The sequence below is a fragment of the Balaenoptera musculus genome, chromosome 17 (genome assembly GCF_009873245.2).
Source record: "Balaenoptera musculus isolate JJ_BM4_2016_0621 chromosome 17, mBalMus1.pri.v3, whole genome shotgun sequence".
Taxonomy (NCBI): Eukaryota; Metazoa; Chordata; class Mammalia; order Artiodactyla; family Balaenopteridae; genus Balaenoptera; species Balaenoptera musculus.
The window spans coordinates 8,694,289-8,718,902 of NC_045801.1; the positions used below are offsets into that span (position 1 = coordinate 8,694,289).

At 48.7% G+C, this 24,614-nt stretch overlaps 1 protein-coding gene across 1 annotated transcript in view; it reads right to left on the reverse strand.

Annotated features, from left to right (window-relative positions):
* The window catches only part of TG (thyroglobulin), a 247,796-nt gene that overhangs the window by 159,114 nt on the left and 64,068 nt on the right, over positions 1-24,614 (reverse strand). The window contains exons 25-29 of the mRNA XM_036831001.1: positions 21,058-21,166; positions 15,773-15,964; positions 10,388-10,552; positions 3,099-3,164; positions 978-1,058 (exon numbers count right to left, since the gene is read on the reverse strand). Coding sequence (XP_036686896.1) covers positions 978-1,058; positions 3,099-3,164; positions 10,388-10,552; positions 15,773-15,964; positions 21,058-21,166 — 613 coding nt within the window. The remainder of the gene's footprint in view (positions 1-977; positions 1,059-3,098; positions 3,165-10,387; positions 10,553-15,772; positions 15,965-21,057; positions 21,167-24,614) is intronic.

The following is a 24,614-nucleotide window of genomic DNA, read 5'->3' on the forward strand; positions in this document are numbered from 1 at the left end:
CGTAACTGCTGAACAGCTAGTATGGGATGAGCCCCAGTTGTAATGATTTATGTACATGATCTCATTTTTATCTGCACCAAAGCCATGGGAAAGGGAAGAAACTACCATCATGTGGGCATCTGGGGATATTATGTGCCAGGCAATGTGCCAGGTGTCTTCCCTGGTATGTTCTCTATAAGAAGATAAGTGGAAAGCAAGGTACATTCTACACAGCAGGAATCGAGGCTCATAGGAGGTGAGCAAAGTACCCATGGCCGTGCAGTTCGTAATGAGTTGCCAAAAGCCGCTCCAGCCCTAGTCTCTCTGCTGTGCAATGTGGTGTTTCTCCCATCGGGTGTGCTGTCCCCCACCACCGTGCTGCAGGCTGACCTGCCTCCCGTCTCCCTCCCCCCTCCTCCCCTCCCCTCTCTCTCTCTCTATCTGGCTCTCTTTCCCTCTCCCTCTGCCCCCCACCCCGACTTTCAGCTCCACCTAAAGAACAACAACTGTAGCCTCAGGCAATGGAGAAGCCTCAGACACCACACACACTCTGCCCCGAGGAAGGTGTGGATTTACATCTTCCACTGCATAAAATGACTCTCTCTCAAAAGACCCTCATAGACATCTCATTCATTAAACAATTGCAGAACATGTACATTTTGCTTACATTCTTCAGCGTGTACATAATCAAAGGCACTGATCACCTTCAGATGAACCTTGCTCTTTAATAGTTTTTTGCTGGATTTGTTATTATGGTTGTTTTCTTTCTCAGCAGCAGTGGTGACTTTGCAGTCATTTCACCTTACTTTTTTGTGCCAATTGCCCCTCTGAGGAGCGGTCCGTATTTACGAAATGGATAGTGGATTAGAAGCTTAGAGGGAGGCCATGGCTGCAGAATGGAGTGGCGTTCATGGGTCCACTCATCGACCAGACCCTTGGCATCACCATCTGTCTCCACAGCCAGACACCAAGTATATTAAGAGGTTTTGGGTGGGTACCTGTTTCTGTTGGAGATGCTGGCCTTGGTTCCACAGCTCTTCTGCACCCCATAGACTCAGACCGAGACCCCATGTCAGAATCTAGGAGAAAAAAAAAGGATTGCTGTTCTAATACTGGGGAGGAAAAGGGGAGATAGTCCTCTGGTCAACAAAATGGTAATGATAATGTAGGAAATCCTCATGGGCCACAGCCAGGTGCCCCAGTACAATCTGGAAAAAATCCAGTGGCATAGGTCTGCATTCTTTGGCCTTTTGTGGAACGTCAGCCAACCTCTCCATAAGAGAACTATTATTGTCCTTGATATTGAAATTGTTAGCATTGGTAAAGTCTTTTAGAGTTAACAGGATATGCTTATAAATATTGGTCTTTACGACCCCCTGTGAAGGGACGGAGTAAGACTTGCATTTTACTCTTGAGAAAACTGAGACTCACAGACTTGAAATAACTTATCCCAGAACATGCAGGTAGAAAGTAGATGAATTGGAATTTGAAAAAATTAAATGAAATTCCCAAGTCAGGAACAGGTCTTCCGTGACAGGGGAACCGGGTTTTAGGCATGTCTTTGGGTGCTTCTGTTTAGTGGGGCAAATGTCCTGGGGAGAAGCAAGTCCTTCATTTTTCACCAGCTAGCAAATCATTTACCAGAATTTTAATTTTTTTAAATTGCAGTATCACTGATGTACAATATTATATGTTACAGGTGTACAATATAGTGACTCACAATTTTTAAAGGGTATACTCCATTTATAGTCATTAAGCTACAAGGCTATATTGTACAACACAGAAATTTCTAATAAATAGAAAGCACTGGACTTGGAACCAGTGTCTGGGGCCCACCCCAGGACCACCTCCTGAGATGCTCTTGTGAACATCTCTCTTAACCTCTCCAAGTCTTTTTTTTTTTTGTCTGAAAAATGAACTAAATATCAACCCCCGTATGTACCATATAGGTATTACTAAAGGAGAAAAGAAGTGTATAGTCTCATTATATCACCTTAAAATGAAAATGATGATGGGCACCTTCCTTTTATTTTCCTCTCCTCTCCTTTTCTTCTTCTTCTTCCTTCTTCCTTCTCCTGCTCCCCATCCACCGTCATCACCACCATCACTCACATTAATTAGCACGGATGATGCACCAGCTACTGTACTAAGTACGTTACAGGGATTACTGAGCCAATGCTCACACAACTCTATGAGGCCAGGACCGTTTTTACTGCCTTGTCACCCATGTGTTCAAGCTCACACGGGTGGGAAGTAAAGGAACCAGAATTCATACCCAGTCACTCTAAGCCCACCCTTGGTGCTCTCTCACACTATTTCACAGGCATAGAATCAGGTCACCAGTCCTATCTCTTAGCGGACTGGAGATCAGTCAGGAGGGGTCATGGGAAGAGGAGGGGAGTGGTACAGTGGCCGGGGATCTTTCCTCATGCCTCCCACCCGGCACCTAGGACCATGACGTGCAACGATCCCCTGCCTGTCTGCTCCCTCCTGAGGCTGCGGCCCTTTCCAGGTCAAGGCTGTGCCTCAGTCGTCTCTCTCTCCATGTTAGTCTCACCCCACATGCCTTTCACAGTCCCTGGCTCTGAGCAGGCACTAGGTCAATGTTCATTCAATTCAAAGGAGAACAAACAAAGCAGAAAAGAGATGCCAGATATGCATTTCATCTGAGCCCAACCTGTCCCATGAACCCACGGTAGCATCAGCTCTAAGCAGGAGCCCATGGCACACCCACCTGGGGTCCTGTCCCCCACCGAGCCTTGGGGAAGGAGGGGCCTGCGGCCGAGGCCCCTGGAGAAACGCCTCCTGTAGTTTTCGGTGGCCTCAGAGCTCCCATCCTACTAACAAGGGCAGCTTGTGGTCAATGAACTTGATCTCACAGGAACCAGCGCTTACTTCCTTCATCCTTCCTTAGGTTTCCACACTTTTCATTTTTGTTTTACACTTTGGTATCTTATCTGATGAGAGCTGGGGCCCTTCTGTCCACACAGAGCACTCACTTGGAAAGTAAATCTCTACATTGTCTCTCTGGGGAGCAGAGTGCCCTGTGAGTGACAAGTGGGTCCAGACCGTCTCCTGCCATCAGTGTCCTATTCACCCCCTCCCACCACAGAGCTTACCTTTCCAGAGATAAACCTGCTGGAAACTGGTAAAGGTGCTCTGGTTTCCTTTCAGGGGTGTCAGACCTGCAAAGAAGATGTTTATTTGTATGAGCTTGAGTGTGCTTGCTCCTACTGGGGACCCACCATGATCATAACTGCCTTACCTCCCCGACACTGGCCCCTCCTGGGCCTGAAACTCTGTTTCCCACACAAGGCGCATCCCAAAATCTTCTCGCTTTCCTCCAGCTGCTGGTACAAAACCAGAGCTGGCCAGAATTATGGATGTTAGCATAACTGATGCCATCTTGGGCTACTATAATCCTTTCTGTTCTTCCACTGACCCTGCCTAGGGCTGTACTGTGCCATAAATCACTTCTCTGTCATCAAGGGCTTTGTAGTTAATAGATATTGTTTAATGATCATTAGGTCCAGGTGGCCTCTATGCTCTGGTAGCCTCCAAACAATGATGAAGACCTTGGCTGATGTATTCCCAGCACCCATGAGACTAGTTACCCATTCATAAATCTTCACTTAGGAATGCACGTCCTGTTTCCAAGCATGTACCCCCATACTCTAGGTTAATTATAAAATTGTCCTAGTGGCTCCTCAGTAGTGCAGAGTGCAGCTACTAATGCTTCCAGATCATTGATGCTCAATCCCCATCCCACCCTGTGAGTAAGTTACCCTATAATAAATAGACCCATTGATTATTTGGAGCTGCCTGCCTCATTTTACAGTGTCAAGATACCGTCTCAGTTCAGTGGGCACTTTTCGTTCCCTCCATCCTCCAAAACCAGAGCCCAGGTGTCTTTCTTAGAGCACCAAAGGGACTATTGTGGGGAGGGGTCAGGATCCTGTGACACTGAGAATCACTTAAGGAACTATGGATTGGTTTAAAGTGAACCAAACTCATAGAAGACTCAACAGCTGTGTTAATTTTCCTTGTCACTTACGTCCTCGGACACTCTTGCCCCATTGGCAAACGGGGATGGTATTTGTGAGGTTGGGAATGTCTATCTTCAATCTCATGCTTGACCATAATTTTCCAGCTCCTTGAATGTACTGTGAGCTTCCAGGGGCTGAGCATGGGCCTTATTCCTCTTTGTATCACCCACACCTAGTAAAATCCCTGCCATAGAACCAGTGTTCAGCACCGTAACGAATGCAAAGACAAATGAATAAGGAAAACAAAGCAATCAATGATTTTCAGAGCCCACCAAGTAAATGCAGAGCCTCATCTGCCCAAGCACAAGAAGGCTGGCCACCAAATTAGATTTCCTAATGCAGACTTCTGATCCTGCACTCCTTTCCCCAAAACTTCCCCAGTTCAATATTGTTGATGGTGAGAAGATATATAGAACAGAAGGAAACGTTATCCCTCCTGTTCCTGGCTAATGGTTTAGACTGTCCAGACATCGTTCCATGCCTTCCACAGTAACTGAGTTAAAATACCCATGTTACACAAACAGGCCTGCAGACTCTGGCTTATGTGATCTGCTCTCTCTGTAATCAAGGTTGCAGGAACACACACACATTTAGAACTGTGGGGCTTTGGCATGGAGCCTGACTCTCGAGGGTTGATGGGTGTTGTGTGGTCTTAACTGACTTCAGGACACTTCTGCAGAGATCACGTGCTACATCTGGGGCGGGGGGGAGGGGGGGAGGGGCACGTGGTATGGGTAGTTTGAATCTACAATGTGGGAGTGGGCACGACCCTAAACTGGAAAACCTAGGTTTCAGAGTCCATCTTTTACTGGCCATTTTCTCTTCTCTGTATCATCACTTCCACCATGTCTCTACTTATATTCCTTGCCCTTCCTACATAAACTACATTCCTGAATCCTTGTCTCAGGCTCTGCTTAGTGCTAATGACAGCTACTGTAAAGAACTATGAGAGCCATCCTGTGTGTAGGTGTCCATCATACATCTACTCCAGATGCACTTGGTGACCATGAACATTATAGATGCATGGAAGTTCCTCCACTCAGTTCCCAGCACCCCAAGATAGTGACAATCATTGATACAAAACAGACTCCCACAAAGACAATGCCAGCCATTGGGCTGAGCCTCACCATTAATCAACAACATGAAGCCTTTGGGATGTAGAAAAAACCCAGAAGTATTTCTTCCAAGGCCTGTTTTTCCTATCCAATTTTAAATCCCTATGGGCACTAGGGGACGTTCAGTCTGCCTATTTTTTAATTCATCTGCACTACAAGGTGTTGTCAGAAATGAGGCATGTGCAGCCCCAGAGCTTTCCAAGCCTTTTTTCTTAGAAATAAGAAGATGATCCAGCCAACACCAAAGAGCTGAAAACACCCGACACGTCCACTGGGAATTTGGGAGATGCAGACCCTGAGTGGACTCTTCTATTGAGACACACGTCAACCTGGCACCAGTTTAAACAGAAATCGGTGACAGGAAAGAGAAACCTCACAGCCAGTAAAACGTGCTGGTAAGACTGCTTCCGGGTGATTGGTGGGGTTGTTTGTTTTGGGGTGTATTTGTTTGTTCTGGGTAATATTAGAAGTCTACCCTACTCCCATGGAGCAGGAAAGGGTTGGTTGGCTTAACAAAAGAGGAGAGAAGTGCTAAAGGGGGTTCTGTGTCCCACAATCCTTCATCAGTCCATAAGATGAGCAAATAGGAGGCCCACTATACTTTAATAATATCCGTATCTGTCACCCCAACTAGCCTGTGAGCTCCTTGAGAGCAGAAACCACTCTACCCGTCTCTGTAGTCTACTACCTGGCCTGGCACCTCACACCCAGCTGCTTCTCAGGACGAGTGATAGCTGAGCTAGCTCAGCAACTCCCCTCCCCATGGCCGTCGTGCCCCTCCCAGCTCATCTGTGCAGTGCACAATTGACCCTCTGCCTTTCCTGCACCTTTTGTTCCCTTCTCCCCACAGCCCTTTAAAATCTTGAAATAGAATATGCTGGTAGATGACATTCATTCCCCAATATCTGGAGTAGAGCAGCCCCAGAGAGATGCCCAGGGAGCAAAATTCTCAATTACCAGACTCCTTAATTTGCTGGTATGATACAAGGATACCTCTGAAGCACTTTTCTGCTTCCAGTAAATTAGATGCAGGGCCACTGCAGCAGACAGTGAGAGATGCCCCTCACAGCTCTGGTCTCCAAAGCTTGAGTTGAAGCCCCAGCCATGGCACTTAATGCAGATAGTTTCTTGAAGTGTGACACGTCACAGCTATGAAATTCACTCCCATGAGCAAAAGTGTGATATAACCTCACACTTCTGCCTCAGATTGCCTCTGCCTCACCAGATTGTCAAAAGGATCAGTTGAGTTGATGGATGTGAAAATGCTTTGTAAAATGCGACACGGATACTGACGCGCTTACTATTTGAATTTAGTGTGTTCCGTTGGGCTGTGATTTCCTACAACTGGCAATCAATTCACTTACATTTTATAAGAAAATACTCATTCTCCATGAACCACCTGCTGAAGCAGACCCTTGCCGTACCGGTGAGCTGAACACTGAGAGCGGATGTCCAGACCCGACATCCTACAGAGCGCCTCTGCTGGATGTGCAACTGGGGGATCAGGGACTTGGGGTTCGGTAAACAATACCTTAAACTACAGCCTGTAGAGCACGTTAGCACTGCCTTATGTAATATATTTTAAAAGTGTGCCCCCATTTTACAGATGAAGACCCTGAGGCTCAGGGTCGTTAGGTGCTTTGAACAAGGTCACGGAACTGGGGGACGGGTGGGGAAGCAGGATTCAGCTGCAGTATTTTAAATGCCAACCATTGCTCCAGGGTCTCCAGTATCTACTGAGTGCCCGCCTCGCTCCAAGCACTACTCCAAGTGCTTCACATGCTTTCCTCCTATAATCCTCCCAACCTCCCCAGGCATCAGAAGTCACCATTATCCTCATTTTATAACTGGAAAGACCAAGACACAGAGAGGTCATATAACGAGTAAGCATTCACACTGGGATTTGAATCCTGGGGTCTGATTCCAGAGTCTGTATTTTAAAGGCCATCTAACCATTTGCAAAATGGAAGGAAGAGGCTGGCCCTCAACCAACCGTGGGAGGGATAGAAATCCTCTATCATCCCTATCCCCTTCCCACGTGCTACCAATCCATTCCACAGTGTCTCCTTCAGTTGTTCAGATACCTGGAATCCTCACTCCTCTTTCCCTCCATCAGTATCCCTCCATCGATATCTGCCATTAGGAAAAGGTACTTATCAGGTACTCACACTTTAGTAAGAATTTAAATCCCTATGTTTATTTTCTCAAGGGTTAACTGTACTTAAGGCTGACGTCATACTGTGGGAAGGAAGGGTTTGGCCCTATCGCTCCCAGTTGGAGGGGTGGTCTCCAGATCAGTCTGTGTGCAAGTCAACCTTCAATTTGGAACATCATGAATATGCCTCAGGCTGCCCGAAATCCCCATCAAAGGGTTCCCTTCTTAAAGCTTTGCCAGCACCCCAATATATAGATATACACACAGAGGGCACTGAAAAAAATAAAGAACTTCAAAAGTCTTCGGTAATCACTCCTTCTCAGGGAGGCCAGACAAGGGCACAGTCTTCACTTCTTGGGCACGTACCAAGCACACACTCTGTGTTAAGCATTTCACTCTGGATTTATTGCCCATGAATGGATCATATGTCTTTCTTCAAATGCTCGTTTCCACACTGGGCTACCTCTCAGAGTAATGGATACCATGTGTTTACTATCCATCATAGAAATAAGCTATTTGATTTTACTTACCCCAAAAGAAACTAAACCTCATGGAATTCCACAAATCTGCAATATTTTTTCCAGGCTTTGGTAAATAGGCATTCCACAGATACTATGTATATTCTCTGTGCCAGGTTTTATGCTCCATGGTGTGAATCCAGAAATTAATAAGACACAGTTCTTATTATATATTATATAGTAAGTCCAGTTCTTAAATATAACAAAAAATGACAGATTTTTAAATGACAATAAAATCATCTAACATTAATACTATGTGTCAGATACCACACTAAGTTCTACACGTGTATCATCTGTAAGTGCCAATATAGGGAAGCAGTTAAGAACGTCACTTTGGAGCCAGAATGCCTGGTTTCAGGTCCCAGCCCTTCTACGTGCAAGCTCTGAGACCTTGGAAAAACCCCACTTCTGTGTGCCTCAGTGTCTTCAGCTGTAAAATGGGGATAATGATAATAGTGCCTCCCTTTTTTTTTTTTTTTTTGTAATTAAACTTTATTTCCTATTTGGTTGCACCACGCGGCATGCGGGATTGTCGTTTCCCAACCAGGGATGGAACCCGTGCCCCCTGCAGTAGAAGCGTGGAGTCTTCACCACTGGACCGCCAGGGGAGTCCCAGTAGTACCTCCCTTAAAGCACTGTGTTGGGGATTCATGAGTTAGAATAGGTCAAGACCTTGGAGCAGGGCCTGGCTCCTAGTGAGCACCATGGAAGACGTTTCTATCACCATTGTTATTGTTTACCCTCGCCTTTCATCTTCACAGCCCAGTGAGAGGGAAACTGTCATTACCCCATTAGCAATTAGGCCTGAAGATATTTACTGGCTTGCTCAAGGTCACACAGCTGGTGTCTAAAGGTGGGATTCAACACCAGGGGGCAAACTCTCAGCTGGGCCAGGGAGAGAAGCAGCCAGGCAAAGGCTCAGTTTAGACGTACTGCCCACTGCACTGTCTAACAGGGCAATGCATGGAGCATGCACAAAGCTCCGCAGAGGAGGAAGCGATACGCCCTGCAGGGGTAGTCAGGGAGGGCTTTTGGAGGAGGTGACATTGAGCTCTCTGCCATTAGAACCCCAAGGGCTGCAGTACACTGAGAAGCAGGGCGTGGAAACTTCTCCGGGAGGAAGGACATGGTCTCTGCCAGCCCTTCGAGGACCACCTTCCAGGGCATCTCACGGCTCCTCTGACCTCTGCCCAGTGCCCTCCTCTCCTCTGTCGGGCTGACACCAGCTCGTGCTTTCAGCCCTCTCAACTCAGAGGGTGGACTGGAGCCATGGGGTCCAGTTCCGGGTTCCCAGGCCGGCAGGTAAGTAGAGCAGAGAGGAGGCAAGGTGGAGCCCGCCGCCCCCGACCTCACACTGCAGCCGGGAGAGGTAAGTGAGCAGCCGGGCCCCGTCCACGCCGAAAACTCAGGCTCTCCCGGTCGGTAGGAAACTTCCAGGTCACCTACTCCGTGCTTCTCAAACTTAGCGGGCATGGCATTATCCAGACAGCCCGTCAGAACAGATTCCTGGGGCCTCCCTGGGGTCTGGGGAGAGGCCTGAGAATCTGCATTTCTCACGATCATCTGGCGATGCTAAGCCTGCCGGTCCTGACCACACTGAGCGCCCTGGCGTGGTGGCCCCGGCTCGGGACAGAGCAGCCTCTACTCCTGCCTGGGAGCTCTGCTGCGAGGAGCACAGGCCGGGGCTGGGGGAGGCGGAGGGAGAGCTGACTGGCCGCCGGGGCCTCGGGTGCTGAGGCCCCTCCCTGTAAAATGAGGAGTGGGGCGGATGACCTCAGGGGTGATCTCTAGATCCCGCGCTTATACGCTTATGGAACATGGTGGAAGAGCTTCTGAAAGAAAAAAGGGCAAGGAGCAAGCTCAGCGGTTATTTCTGTCGGTGGAGCCCCTGTCGGGGGGCCGACGGTTCCCTGTGCCCCTGTATCTAGGGTGGCAGTGCGGTGGTTGCCTCCTGGAATTCCTTAACTGACAGAGGGGGAGACACACCCAGGGAGGTGGCCCTGGGGGGACAGATAGCATTTCTGGCCCCAGTTCTTCCCCCTCCTTGCAGTTTCTGCCACTGAAGGACGGAGTATGTCCCCCACTCCTGACTCCCAGCCGGGCTGGGCCAGTGCGATAGGCAGTGGTGGCAGGGGCGAGTCCAAGCCTCAACCTTCTACGGCCTGGCTTGTTTCCCTCGTTCTTTCCCGATTCTGCCCACAGGGGCAGAATGTGCTCGTCCAGAAGAAGAGGCGCGTGAAGTAGGGCCAGGCCACCCTGGCCAAGTCCAGACAAGAGCGGTCAACCACCAAGCGACCCCCGAGACACGTGAACGAGCCCGGCCAAGGTCAGTGCAGCTGCCCTGCTGAGCCAGCCTCCCCCCCAGCCAACCTGCGGCCCCAGAGCTCCGTCACGCTTCCCGTGGAGCGCTGCTGAGACGCTCTGGTCGTTTTTTCTGCAGCTTTTGGGTACAGCTTCTTTTCAGAAGGATAAACAGCTCAGGGTATGCAGAGGGCTCACAGCAAAGGAGCAGACCTTGCTGGTGAGGACAGTTCATTGTGAAGGAACGCACACGGGCAAAAGGCAGAGGCTTACTCTTGAACTCCTGGCCTCCCAGACGCACCATCGCCTGCCGGCTGTCCTGGTCATACGTCACCCCAGGACACGCAGCTTTAGCCTGGGCTTCCGAAGGGTCCCTCCAGTCTCTGACATGGCAAAGCAGGACATCGGGAGAGCTCAGCAACCCACAGATGATGGAACCTACAGAGTCATGAGAGGGGAGAGAGGTCAGTGTGGTGGGGACCAAGCAGAGCCCCTTTAGAGACACGCGGCTGTGCCCTGAGAGGCTTGTGGGCTGTGGGCAGGGAACTACTCCTCGGGAGTGGACACCGGAACTCAGGAGCCTGGTTTTAATTTGGGCTATCCTTCCCCAATCGTCCTGCAGTTGTCTTACTGGCAAATTCCTGAGAGGAGGGACACCCCTTCTTCATGGTGACAGCAGCAATGACACCTCTGATACCACCAGGGGTCTTACTGCCAGAATCCTCTGTCTCCATTTTCCATCTTTTTGAGGCTTCAAGGAAATAAACAGCTCTCTCTCTGTGTCTCTCATTCTCGTACACACACACACACACACACACACACACACACACACACAAACACAGGAGATCAATCTTGAAGGAGCTCAGGAAGCAGTATTTAGATTCAAAGTAAGGAACTAAAAAGCCAAGCGCTGTGCACCCATGGCGCAAGTCTCCCTGTTAGGAAATGAGCTCCTTGTCTCTGGATGTAACCAAGCCAAGGCTGTGTGCCCACATCCCCGGATGCATAGAGAGAAATCCATTACCAGATTTGGTAATTGGAAGGCATTGGACTATTTTGTCTTGAATATATCTTCTAACTCTGAATTTTAAAAAAGCTACCCTAATGTTATGAATGTATTTAGTAGCAGAAAATCCTACCCCCAAGCTAACTGAATTTGATAGTGATTTTAGTTGGGTAAATATAAGTAACTCAAATGTTTTGGATGCCTGTGATGTGCCAGCCACTATGATAAGTGCTTTAAGTATATTAATCTCCTTAATTCTTATTGACATTATTATCTCCATCTCATGGATGAGGAAACTGAGCTTCACATAAGTACATTGCCCAAATTTATTGAGATCTAGAAATTAAATACTTTATGTATTATTTGGATACATAACCCTGTTAGGTAGTATAGTTGTTCAGATTCTCCTGGGGAAAAAAAAGAAAAGAAAAGAAAAAGGAAATAGACCACCCTGCAGCTCCTATTCCCTTCTTTATCCTAATTTATGTCCAAATCCAGATAAGTTTCAAACTTCTTGCACCAAAATTTCCCCAATGTAGATGACTCACGGATGTCTGGCTTATGAATTTGACATTTTGTTCTCTCCTGTCCCACTTTTAACCTGAGCAGTTAAAACTAATTGTCATCATTATCATCAGCAGCATCTCTGTGGTAAAAAGTTACCTTAGAGACCCACTAACTCGGTGGTTCTCAAACCAGGGTGTTTAGACCGATTATATCAAAATCACAGAGAGAGTTTTGAAAGGGCTTGTTCCTGGGCACCAACTACAGAGGTTCCGACTTGACAGGTTGCAAGGGTGGCATTTGGGAATTAGTCCTGTGAACAGCACCACAGGTGATCCTAGCGCACAGCCGGACCCCAGAAGCCCTGAGCTGGTGAGGCCACTTCACTTCACAGATGGGGCTGTTTGAGTGACTGCACAGAACTAGAGGAAGGACCAGCGGGCAGTGAGTGCCTCGCCCGGCCTGGCCGGACCCAGGGCCGGAGCCGAGCACAGGGCAGCAGGGGTGCGTAAGCGCCTGCCGAGAAGCCCAGAGGAAGCCTGAGCTCTGCGGCTGCCCCTCTCCGAAGCCAAAGAAAGAACCATGGACTTAAACAAGAGGTGGGGCACGTTTTCCCTCCGGCTCTCAGACCTGGGAAGAGAAACGCAGGCAGCTTTCTTCTTTAACTAATGCTCAAGTGTCGATGAGAACCCCGGGTGTCTGAGAGGTGGGCGCCGGCTGGAGATTTGAAATCGCTTTGCTGATCACGTGAGCCAGCTTCAATTACGCTCCCGGGAGCCTCAGGCCACACAAGTGCCACTGAACCCCATTTCCAAGTGGCCTCAACTCCTTGTTGTGTTACAAGTAGGCTCATGAAATGTAGGTCCAGAAGCCTCATGAATTTTCACTAATAATTATCAGTGGAAACAAAGCCATCTCAGGGTTGGAGGTTGGAGGGGCTGGAGTCTTGCAGGGGAGGAGGGGACGGGGAGGAGGGGGACTCCACCAGAAATTAAATGCCTTTCCAGACTGCAGAAAAAGCATGTAGCGGGATTCCATTCCTGGTCATCAGCAGATCCAGCCAAAGCTTCACAAGTTAAAATTCCAGGGCTGCCCATCAGACTAGACTGGGAAAAACATCTGCCTGATGTTTGATGTGTGTCTCCAAGAAAAGCTTAACTTGCAGCATTGCGAGGTGGTTGTTCAGATCGACATAATTCACAGATCACGGGTTACACTGGGAGGGAAAGACAGGCAAGCTGCTAGCCAGAAACGTCATGGAAAAAAGGGTTGTGTGGGCTTCCTGCTCCACAGAACAAAGTAATTATTCCATAGATGATCCTAAGGAAAATGAAGTCAACCTTTCCAATTGGAAAAATCCTGTGGTCTGGTGAGTAATCGAACATCTGGGGAAATTGTGGTATCCTCAGAAAAGACATTAAGATTAAAGAAGGCAGAAAGCACCCTGGATTTGAATTGCAGTGTTTCTACATATAGGCACACATAAAGAGGACATATACAGACACACCTCAGAGCAGTCGCAGGTCTGGTTCCAGGACACCACAATAAAGCAAATGTTGCAAGAAAGTGAGTCACATGGAATTTTTGGTTTCCCAGTACCTATAAAAGTTACGTTCACACTATACTGTAGTCTTCTAAGGGTGCAATAGCATTACGTCTAAAAAAACAAAGTACATACCTTACTTTAAAAGTGCCTCGTTGCTAAAATATGCTAACCATCATCTGAGCCTTCAGCGAGTCGTAATCTTTTTACAACAGTAACATCAAAGATCACTGATCACAGGTCACCATGACAAATGTAATAATAATGAAAGAGTTTGACAGATTTTGAGAATTACCAAAACGTGACACAGAGACACAAAGTGAGCAAATGCCGCTGGAAAAATGGCACGACAGACTTGCTCGGTGCAGGGTTGCCACACACCTTCAATTTGTAAAAAAACACAGCATCTACGAAGCACGATAAAGTGAAGTACAATAAAATGAGGTGTGCCTGTGTGCATGTGTCTGTGTATATGTGTGTGTACAATGTCTAATTTTTTGCTTATCTAAACACCGACATGAATGCGCATCACATAACCACAAAGCATTAAACCTAGAAGGAATTTTAGGATTCAACTTACTTCAATCCACATTCCTGCCCGGGCTCCTTTGACCTCCAACAAAACATTCTCACTGTAGCCTCTGCTGACCACTGCGAGCTGACCTTAGCATTTTTCAGGAGTCACCTTGTTTGAACACCCAGCAGCATTCAAAACTGTTGACAACTTCCTTCATCTTTCAACCGTCTCCAGTCTGGCTTCTATGACCTGCTGCTCTCCTGGGTCTCCTCCTCTCTGTCTTCTGTGTAGATTCTTCATCAGTTATGTAGATATTCCCAGGGATCAGTCCCACCCTCCTCCATCTTCTCACCCAGCACCCCCTTCCTAGGAAATCCATCCATACCCACACCTCTACTACCACCTCAACGCTGTGTTCACACATTTCCATCTCCCACCCAGACTCCCTCTCTGAGCTCTGAATCTTTGAATCCAAAAGCTCAGTCCGCATTTCGTGAATGTCTTAAAGCCACTTCATACTTAGCATATACCCCATATGGACCTTCCCAAATCTCCCTTTCCCATCACCAAATCTGACACCTGATATCTTCCATCGCTCACCATACAACTGTCCCACCAGGTGACCAAGCTAGACAGCCAACAGTATCTACCTCTGAGTCTGGAGGGAATGATGTACAGATGCTGGAGTTGATCACAGCCTTGGGTCTGTAGGCTGATAAGTCCAGTGTCATGGATGATGTTCTCCAGAATACGCGGTCTCCCCGACTGAGCTCAGCTCCCAGGGATGCCCAATCTGACCAGACTCTCTCTCTTCTCTTACCATCTAAACAACACCCATCCCTCAAAGCCTGGATCAAGTCTCTCCTCTTCCAGAAAGCTCTCCCTGAACTCCAAGCCCCCTTGACATCTCCCTCCTCTGCACTCAAGCCTCCTACGGCCTCAGACACTTGTGCCGCCTTGTGTATCAAGCCTGGTGCACAGCAGAGCTCCATACGCGCCTGGATGACAGCACAGATGAGGGAGTGATGGTCATGGTCCTTCATGGTACCTTTGCTTCCCCGACCACATTCTAAGCTCCTTTTATCGATTCCCAATACCTGGAACATTGGATTGCACAGGTATGGTGATCACTTAAGGTTTATAGCTGACTGTAAGTGAGGGTCATAAAAAGATATATAAGACTACTTCACATTTTTCTTAATCTTCAGAATTCTCCATAAGCTGAAGCTGCCAATCATGCAGTTGGTTACAGGTAAGTCCCTCTGTCACTAAATTAATAGCATACCAGGAGCCAAGCTCAAGTCCAGCATTTTGCACCCAGTATCTTTATAACGAATAGTCAAATAGGAATTATCATTATCTCTCTTTCATGGATAAGGGACCTACAACTTAGTTTAAGCAATTTGTTCAAGAAAAGTGAGATAGTGACAGAGTGATGACTAGAACCCAGGTCCGTCTGACCTAAGCCCCTTCTCAACAACCACAAGGCTACGTAGCCAAGGACACGGATTTATTTTTGTAAACAGAAGTCTATTTCCACTGTTGAGAGACAACTGAAAATTCCAGCCCTATGGGTCACAGGACCTCGTATACAGTAGGCTCTCAATAAATAATCACTGAATGAATGATCATGGGTGATGGGAATGAACTAACATTTTCTAACCAAATGTGGATGGTCCAGGCTTCAGAGGGGGCAGTGAGACGCTGTTGAAGATACACCTGGGCTCAAATCTCAGCTCCGTCACTCCGTGACTGTGTCATGAGCAGAGTGATTAGGAGCAGCTGGTTGAAAGTCTCTGAGCCTCAGTTTCCTGGTTTGTGAAAATGGAGCTCGAAATACCTCCTCTGAAGGCAGCACTAAGGAAAAACGTGGTATTAAAATGCAAAGTGGCCAACATAGTATGTGACCTGTTGGAAGGGTCATGATAGTCCCTAATTTTGTGAATATCACTTTCTAAGTGAGTGTGGCCGCTTCCCCAGGCATTCGCCATGTTGTGTATCCTGTCTTCTGCAATCCCATGCCTTCCCCAAACTTTGCAGACCGCAGGTCGTGGAAGAGGGAAGCCCCAGCCCTCCCTGTCATGTTACCTCCTTGGACCTGCATGAGGATGAAGCCATCGCAACAGGAATCACGGTCACAGGCAAGGAGACAGAAGAGATGGACTTCGGTCAGACTGGCTCCTGAGGCTGAGAAGGCAATGGGGCTGTACATTCCGGAGAGCACACTCTGGAAACCAGTCTGTTCAAAGCTTTTCTGACCTGTCGTGGTGAATTCTTGGCCTGGGGAAAAGGTAGAAAAAAAAAATTTTTTAAGATCTCAAAACAATGCAGAGTTGAGCAGAGCGTGCTGGTCACATGACAGTGGACCCTCTGACCACACCAGGTACAGGGTGCGGTCCAGCGAGATGCTTCTGTGCCATGACAATCCTGGGCCTCCCGTGTGTGCAGAGCAATGGAGCCCACCAAAGCCATGGCCCCAAACCAGCACACCCGGACAAACACCCACCACACCTTTGAGGGTCTGAAGGGGAGGTGTGGAGAACTGGCATTTATTATGGTTTTTATTATTCCCAGCAAATATTTATTGAGCTCTAACTATACGCACAGACATCAGGCCACGTGCTTCACCTAGACGACCTCATTTAACGTTCACTGCCCTTGAGTTCGGTTCGGACTGCTCTGCTGTCACGTGTGTTCCTGTAACGCAAAGTGGTTTGAACACGTGGTGCACAGGCAGCTCGGCCGCTGCAATGCTGAGGTTGCACTGGTTGATCTGCAGTGTTCCCAGCTTGTCGCTGCCTTGTGTCATCAAACTACAGGTGAATGCAGCACATATCCACGCAGCTGAAGGCAGCGAGCTGCAGAAACACAGGACTACGTGACGCCCATCAGCCACGGCTTTCCTCTTGCCTCAGACTGGCCAGCGGCTCTGTCTTCAAAGTGACGACTGCGATTTTCCGTTCTCCTTGTGCATCTTCGTGCCGCAACATCTTCAGGCCTTCCCCTCCCCCATCAAGCTACCCTGCCCTTCACATTTACTGTAGCATTTCTTTGTGACGGATTCAGTATGTCTCTTTTTAAAGTTTTGCTAGCATTTTAAATAGGATTGCTATTGTTTTTGTCAGTCCTCTGGCTAGAAGTGGCCTGGTTTGGGTTGTGCCTGTCCCTAAGTCTCGTTTTCCCATAAAAGCCCAGTTATTTTTAGAGCATATTTTTGCAAATACGAGGTTTTGTCAGATATATATATTTCACTCTAGCCAACATGTCTGTTCTATTATTATATCCATTTTGCACTTGAGGAAAGAGAACCTTAACGAGTGAACAGTCTGGCCTAGGTTCACACAGCTGGTGGTGGCAGAAAGAACACCAGAGCCTGTGCTCTCGGCCACCCTGACCTCCCAGTGGCCTGGCAGGTCACCAGGTCTTAACCAACACATGCACCTAAAGGTGGTGGAGACCTTACAGCGTGGGAGCAAGAGTGCAAGCTTCAGAACCAGGCGGACCCGAGTGCGAATCCCCGCAGCACCCCTGGCAAGTGAGTTCTTAGGTCCTCCGGGCCTCAGCTTTCCCTTCTGTAACCGGCGATGACGGTATATAATCCTCACAGATGCTGAGCAGATGAAAAGATAGACTGGACATTAAAAGGCTGAACCATGAGCTTGGCCCTTATCTGACACTCAGCAGATACATTACAGGTCTCCAAAAAGGGAGCATCTTCTCCTTCCAAGCCTTCGCTCACGCAGCCCCCCTCTGCCTGACTGTCCTCTAACTGTGCCAGGCCAAGCGCCCGCCCACCCTTCGCCAAAGCCCAGCTTGACTTAAAGGGCCCATCTCCCAGCTTTATACGGTTAGAATTCATCTCCCTCCCTTGATCTCTCTTACATTCTGTCTGTGCCTCTACTAAGGCTCTGTCATCCTTCACCCTACAGTTAAGCCACTTGAGACAGCTACTGCTGCCCCACCAGCTGTGATTCCCCGGACACAGTCCCCGCTCTCACAAGCAGGAGTCACAAGCCATGTGTGACTCCTCGAAGATCAATTTCAGTTCATCAGAGTTCATGCTGCAAGAGCCACATTCCAAGTGCTCAGTGGCCACATGTGGCTACTGGCTGTCATTTTGGACAGCAGAGATTTATTGAGCATTTCCATCCCTGCGGAAAGTTCTACTGCACAGTGCCGCCCTGGATGGTAGGGCCACGTCTCAGCTCACTGGCCATCCTCCTCACAGCCTGCACAGAGGACCACCTGCCCTGAGATCTGGGCATGGTGGGCTCCTCCTCATCCTTAGTTCCAACATTTCCTTCTCTGAAGTTCCTTCCCTGAGCGCCCAGAGCAGCTCATGTTCATTTTTCTTCTCCTTTTTAAATTGTCATAAAATATACATAACAAACAATTTACCACTTTAACCGCTTTTAAGTGTATAGTTCAGTGGCATTAAGAACATTCATGATATTGTGCACCATCACCCCATCCACCTCCAGAACTTTTCATCCTCCCAACTGAAACTCTGTCCCCATCAAATACTAACTCCCCATTCCCCCCTCCCCGAGCCCTAAGTAACTACTGTTCCACTTTCTTCTCCATGAATTTGGCTCTTCTAGGTAGCCCACGTCCATCTTTACCCCAGTGTCCTGTTTCATTTTCATCAAAGCACTTATCACCCTCTGAAGTGCTTTTATTGCTGGACCAATTCCTCTATCAATCAGGGATTCTGTCTGTTTCGATCACAGCGGCATCCACAGCACCTGCGAAGTGCGTATCCTTCCACGGGCACTCAGTAAACATGTATGGGACGTGCAGTGCTGGGCTCACCCACATGGTGGTGGAGTCCTAGACAATGGAGCAGGTCTGGGAGATGTTCCCGAGTTGGGGCAGGTCGGGCCTACAGTCCTTGGTCCACCTGGATGCAGTGTGACAAGATGCTTCCTGTTTCTAGGCTTCACCTGTGACATGAGGGCTAGATAATCTCCAAGGAACCTTCAGGCCCTGACTTCCTTTGATACTGAAAAATCACATGGCTCCTCCTCCACAGTCAAGGCCACGGACCTTAAGTGGGTATGGACAGAGGATGGCCCTGGAAGATGGACCAAGCTGTCCCATCTTTCAGGTCACTTAAGCTCAGGCATGTGGAGGGACATGCTCACTACCTACTGGGTACCACGGACTGTGCAGGAGACTTTCAGAAACTGTGTCCTTTCCTGCTCAGCTGTGGCATTTTATTCCCACTTTACAGAAAGTAAAATAGAGAAGTTGTTCCTGATCAAAGATAGAACTAGTAAGTTGGGAGCTGGGGAGTCTAAAGCCAGATCCAGTTTACCTCCCTTCTCTTTTCATTACAACAGAACCCAGAATGGCTGGGTCTGTGCATTTTCTGCTTGAAAATATAAAAGGCAAAACAAAACAAAAAAAGGCAAAAAACAGTTCTGCCCTTGATTTAGCTTGGCAGCAAAGAAGCTTCACAATTTCCCTTGCAATTTTCCCCCAAAGTATAAACTTCCAGGAGATGAGGAGGAGAAAAAAATAACAAACACTTAAAAAGAAATACAATTGCGTTTTTAAAAAAATATGATAAAAGGCCAAAGTAGGGTTTTAAAGAACATTTTTGAGAGGGGTTACTTGTTTTATTTTGGTTTTCCTTTTCAGAAAATAATCTCTGTGCTCTGTCATTTTTCAAAATGGGTAGTAAAAATAAGTGGAATAAACACTGGGGCAGAAATTCTAAAACCTGGCCAGAGATCAGAGAAAAGCCAGCTCTGCTGGACTCCATTCTCCCAGGGGAGCTCTCATTTAAGACAGGATGGAGGTATCAGGCGAAAGAAGGACCAGAGACAACAGTACACAGACGCTCGTCCCTGCCGTGGGCTGAGCCTGCTGCCGAGGTCGGCCGAGGCCCTGGGCCTGGGCCGAGGCATCCTCTCCATCGCCAGCTGCTCGCAGCGCAATTCTGAAGCTGCTGGGAGCCGGGCTGCCTGCCCGGAGCTTCAGACCTAAGGAAGTGACATGCCTGCCACCTTCATTCCAACCCCTCCCCCCCGCCCCCCGTCCTCGCTCAGGTCCCCTGGCCTGTCTTCCGGTCCACAGCCATTGCCTCGGGTCATCGGGAAACTGTTAGCAGGAGTGACAAGGGTCGTAGAAGCCCTCCTCTGGCTCTTTACCACACGCCACACGCTGTTTTAAAAGCATCGCATCATTCTGAAAGCATCCTCATTCCCACCTCCCAACAACCTCAGTTGACCTGTGACTCTTATTTGACTAACGGAATCACAGCAGCCTACAATGTCAAGGAACTTGTCCACCGTCACACACAGCTCGTGGTGGCAGAGCTGGGGTCAACCCACCAGGCGGGCTCTAGCCCCCTCACCCTTAACCGCAGGAAGCGAGGCCGGGAGAGCGGTGACTAGAAAGGGCATCACAGCTCACGGGCAGAGCGCAGTCGTGGGCCAGGGCTCAGGACCCTGCACTGCTGTCCCCTCTCTTGGCCCTGATGGATAGGGCAGAGTCGTGCAGGCTGTAGGATTCCTGGAAAAGACCCACTGCTTCTTCCACATGTGTTACAGAGACCAAAAGTATCTCCCTGACCCCCTCTGTGAGGCCATGCAGGGGAATCAGACGCACTTAGGTTCAAACCCAGATCCCCAATTTACTAGCAATATGACCTTGGGCAACACTCTTAATCTCTCTGAGCCTCAGTTTCCTCATCTGTAAAACAGGGATTATGATCTCATTTTCACCTTCCTTCAAGAATCTCTGTGAGGGTGGAATGAAAGGTGTCTGGGGAAGTGAGCTGTAAACTATAAAATACGAGACGGCTTCGCTACTCAAAGTGCGGTCCAGGGACCAGCTGCTTTGGCGTCCCTGAGAGGTTACTTGATAGGCAAAATCTTGGCCTTACCCTGACTTACTGACTCGGCATCTGCTGTGTTACCAGCCCCCAGGTAACGTGCATACACACTGCAGCCGGGGAGGTCCTGAGTGCAGGACAGGGAGAGACAAGAGCTTGGAGGTCTGGCTGCTTATGAGAAGGTCTGACAGCTTCCGGGGAGGGTGGACACGGAAGGGAGAGGGGAGTGAAGGTCCGTGAGATGGAGGGTCAGGGCGGGCAGCTGCAGGGAGCCCAGGGCCTGCCGCCCTGCTGGGGACACCCCGTGTCACAGGCAGCCACAGGAGCTTGCACAGGGCACACTCGGCTGGCCTCCGCCCGCAGCCTTTGTGTCTGCTCTGCAACTGAATCGCTCACCTGCACGACGGGCCTCCCTGCCCCTCGCGCTGGGGGCAGCGTGGCTCCTCTCTAAAGGCGTCCTGCGGGAAAGCAGCTCCAGACACTGAACAAGTTAAGCCACGGGGGCCCCGGGCCATCCAGCTCATCAACCTACCCTTTTTCAGATACACAGCTGGAGAGTCTCCACCCCTGCTCCTCACTTTCACCTGGCACATAAGACTTCCAAAGCTGGTGGCCGTCGAGGTCCCCAGTGCATCTTCCTCCTAAACGTGGAAAGAGGTTGAATTATCGTCTGGTGACATTTAACAATTAAATTCAACAAACATTTATTAAATTCTAACCAAAGCTAGGCACGGGGGCTACAAAGATAAATAAGAGAAGATTCCCGCTCCTTAGTTTCTCCCCATCTATTGAAGCACACAGACATGTAAGCAGTAAATTCCAGCCCAGAGTGTTAGCTGCAAAGACATGTGTAATAAAAGAGGAGATAATTACCCCTGAAGAAGGAGTGGTTAACTCTACTGAGAAAGGGGAGCTAGAAAATTTTCCCAGAAAAGGTGAATTTGGGTGGGGTTCTGACGTATAAATAAGAGTTTGTCAGGTGGAAACAAGAGAAGGGGGATTGTAAGCAGAAGAAAGGGCGGAGATGGAGACCTGGGATCCCGTGGGTGTTTTCATTAACTAGGTCCAGTGGTTCTCAGGGACTGTCAGTTATGAGACGGGCGTGATGGGAGGAGAGAGAGAGAGAGGCAGGGCCCAGCTCAGGGAAGACGTTGTTTGGCACACAGCTTGCACACAGGGAGGATCAGGGGAAGGTTCTTTAGCTTGGAAATGGGGAGGTCAGGCTTCTGAAGATCTTGCTGTTTTCCAGTGCCTCTGACCCCTAGGTCCACAGCTCTTGCTGTGTGGCTGTGCTAGGCTAAATCTGTATCAATTTCTGTCTTGTTTCTAGTATTTTGCCCCCTCCCTGCCCCCACCCCCTGCAAAGTTTCCAACTTTGAGTTTTCCAGTTCAATTTTGGGAATTTGGGGAGGGCGGAGGCTAAAACAAAGGCTATTTGAAGACAACAGCTCTCCTTGCTTTTTAGAAAAAAAACTCGAACTCACTGAACGGATGATGGTCTGAGGAGGGAAGAAGAGCCTTTGAGGAGGCAAGATTCCTGCAGACTGAGAAGGACCTGAGTCTTGGGTCCCAGATTACAGGAGCCCTGGTCCCATCTGCAGTCAGGCTCTGCTGCGTGGCGGCGGGCACTGAGGGAGGGGGCGGAGGTAACCCAAAGCACGGGGTTCCTGCCTCAGCAAGAGTCCCTTCCCCACCCAGAGCCTGGCCCAGACCCAGTGGCGCCAAGGGGCCTGAAGTCAGCTCCTGGGACCGTGGCCTCAGCTCTGAGCTGGGTGGACCGATCCCTCATGGTCAAAGGCACTGCAGGGCCCCGGCCCTGGAGAGGAGCCTTACTAATGGTTGAGATGGAATCCCCATCGACCTGATGTGTGGATAACACACTAACAACCATGGTGACAACTAGGACAAAGGTCATTGAGCATTTCCTCTGCAGCAGAAACTGTCCTGTGAGCTTTCCCATGTATGACTTCACAACAGTCCTGTGAGGCGGGTGCTGTTATTACCCCATATTTATGGGGGCTCTGAGGAACCAAGGTGCAAAAGAGCAGCAAGCAAGTAGCAGGGCTGGGACTTGAACCCAGGCAAGCTGGCTCCAGAGCCGCCTTCTAACTACTCTCCCTGTAAGACAGTGTCTCTCATGGGCTGAGGGGCTGAAGTTAGAGTTAGTTCTTTTTTTGCCTTTTTTAATAAAATGAAATGTTGTATATCTTGTAGACTAAAAGCCACACTTACTGAGCAAGCAGCTGTCAGCAGAGGATCAGATGATCAACAATCTAAGACGTTTACTCACAGAAGTGCCAGGTGCTTAGTAAGCGCACAACAAGTGTCAGCTCTTTCTGTTATTATTAATTCTATAAGCTGGTTCTGATCCCTTAGGGAAACACAAGTAGTAGACGTTCTTTAAATCAGGGATTCCCAAGGACTTGACGGTCGCCTAGGGAACCACTGTCACTGACAGCTGTGACCCTCAGACCACAAAGGACCTGACGGAAGCCTGGACAGAGGTGTCCCATTATTAGCAGAATCACTCACTGTGGACCAGCCAAGATGCGGGAGCAGCTCCTGGACCCTGATAACAAGTAAGCCCAGCTTGTCTGCACTGTCCCAGGGCAGGAGAGGCGACACCGAGAGCACGGCTCAGTCCTGACCTTAATGGGTTAAGGTGGTGGGTTCTTGCTGAGCGTCACCAGCCTACTAGCCCATCCTCCCTCCCCCACCCCACCCCCTTTTCCCCCTGATATATCTTAAGGCAGGTCTGAATCATGATAGCGGAAACAAATAAAGGCGCGGTCATCCTCCTCAAAATGCTTTAAACTCAAAGAAGCGAATGTGTCCTCAACGATCTACTGTGTGTACGGAGTTAGTCTCTCGGATCCTCACCAGACTCCATCCTACCGATGAGGAGACAGAGGTTAAGGAACCTGCACCTGGTAAACAGCCCCAAAATGACGGGGTTGAGATTCAATCCAAGACAGCTCTCTGCTCTCCTCAAGATCCTACAGCTCCAGGCCCCAGCTTGAGTCCTGAAATTCAGGGGTCCACCTTCCATGCTGTTTCTGGGCTGTCACTTATGAATATGCACTTGCACACAAGCACTGGTACCTGGTGCTGATGCAAAACTGCTAACAGGGGACTTCCCTGGTAGTACAGTGGTTAAGAATCCACCTGCCAATGCAGGGGACACAGGTTCGAGCCCTGGTCCGGGAAGATTCCACACGCCGAGGAGCAACTAAGCCTGTGCGCCACAACTACTGAGCCTGCGCTCTAGACCCCGTCAGCCACAACTACTGAGCCCGCATGCTACAACTACTGAAACCCGCACGCCTAGAGCCCGTGCTCCGCAACAAGAGAAGCCACCGCAATGAGAAGCCCGCGCACCGCAACTAAGAGTGGCCCCCGCTCACCACAACTAGAGAAAGCCCGCACGCAGCAACGAAGACCCAACGCAGCCAAAAATAAATAAATAAAATAAATAAATGTATTTTTAAAAAAAACTGCTAACAAATCTATATGCCCTTAAATGTGAGATAAATGAGGTCCATGCAAAGAATGGATTGGTATGTTGCCATTAAAAAGAACAAGGCTCATTTTTTAGATACAGAAAGATAAATATTATGTAAGAAAATCAAGGTAGAAAAGAATATGTATTGTAAAATATTAGCATGTAAACAAAAATGTTTTTATGTAATAAACACTTATAAACACATAGAAATGTTCTGGAAGGATCCATAAGGAATGGAGGAGTAAAAATGGAGATTTGCATGTGGCTAAGAGTTAGGAAGTTAGGAGAATTGCTTTTCACTGCATACCTTTCTGTCCTAATTCATGGTAACAATGAAATTGCTGATACCCAACCAGCTTTGACTTACTGAAACAGCAATTTCGTGTGGTTCTAACTAATATTTAACTTTCTTTTCCGTTTTAAGCCATAATCATGTTTTACTTCTACAATGGGAAGGAATGCTGGGGTCTGGGGCTCAGAGAGACAGATGGTATTTTGGGCTCTGGACAATGTCCTGGCGCGTCCAGTGGCCCAAGCTACCCAATGAGATAAGCGGGTGGGGGACAGAAGGAGGGGGCTCATCACGG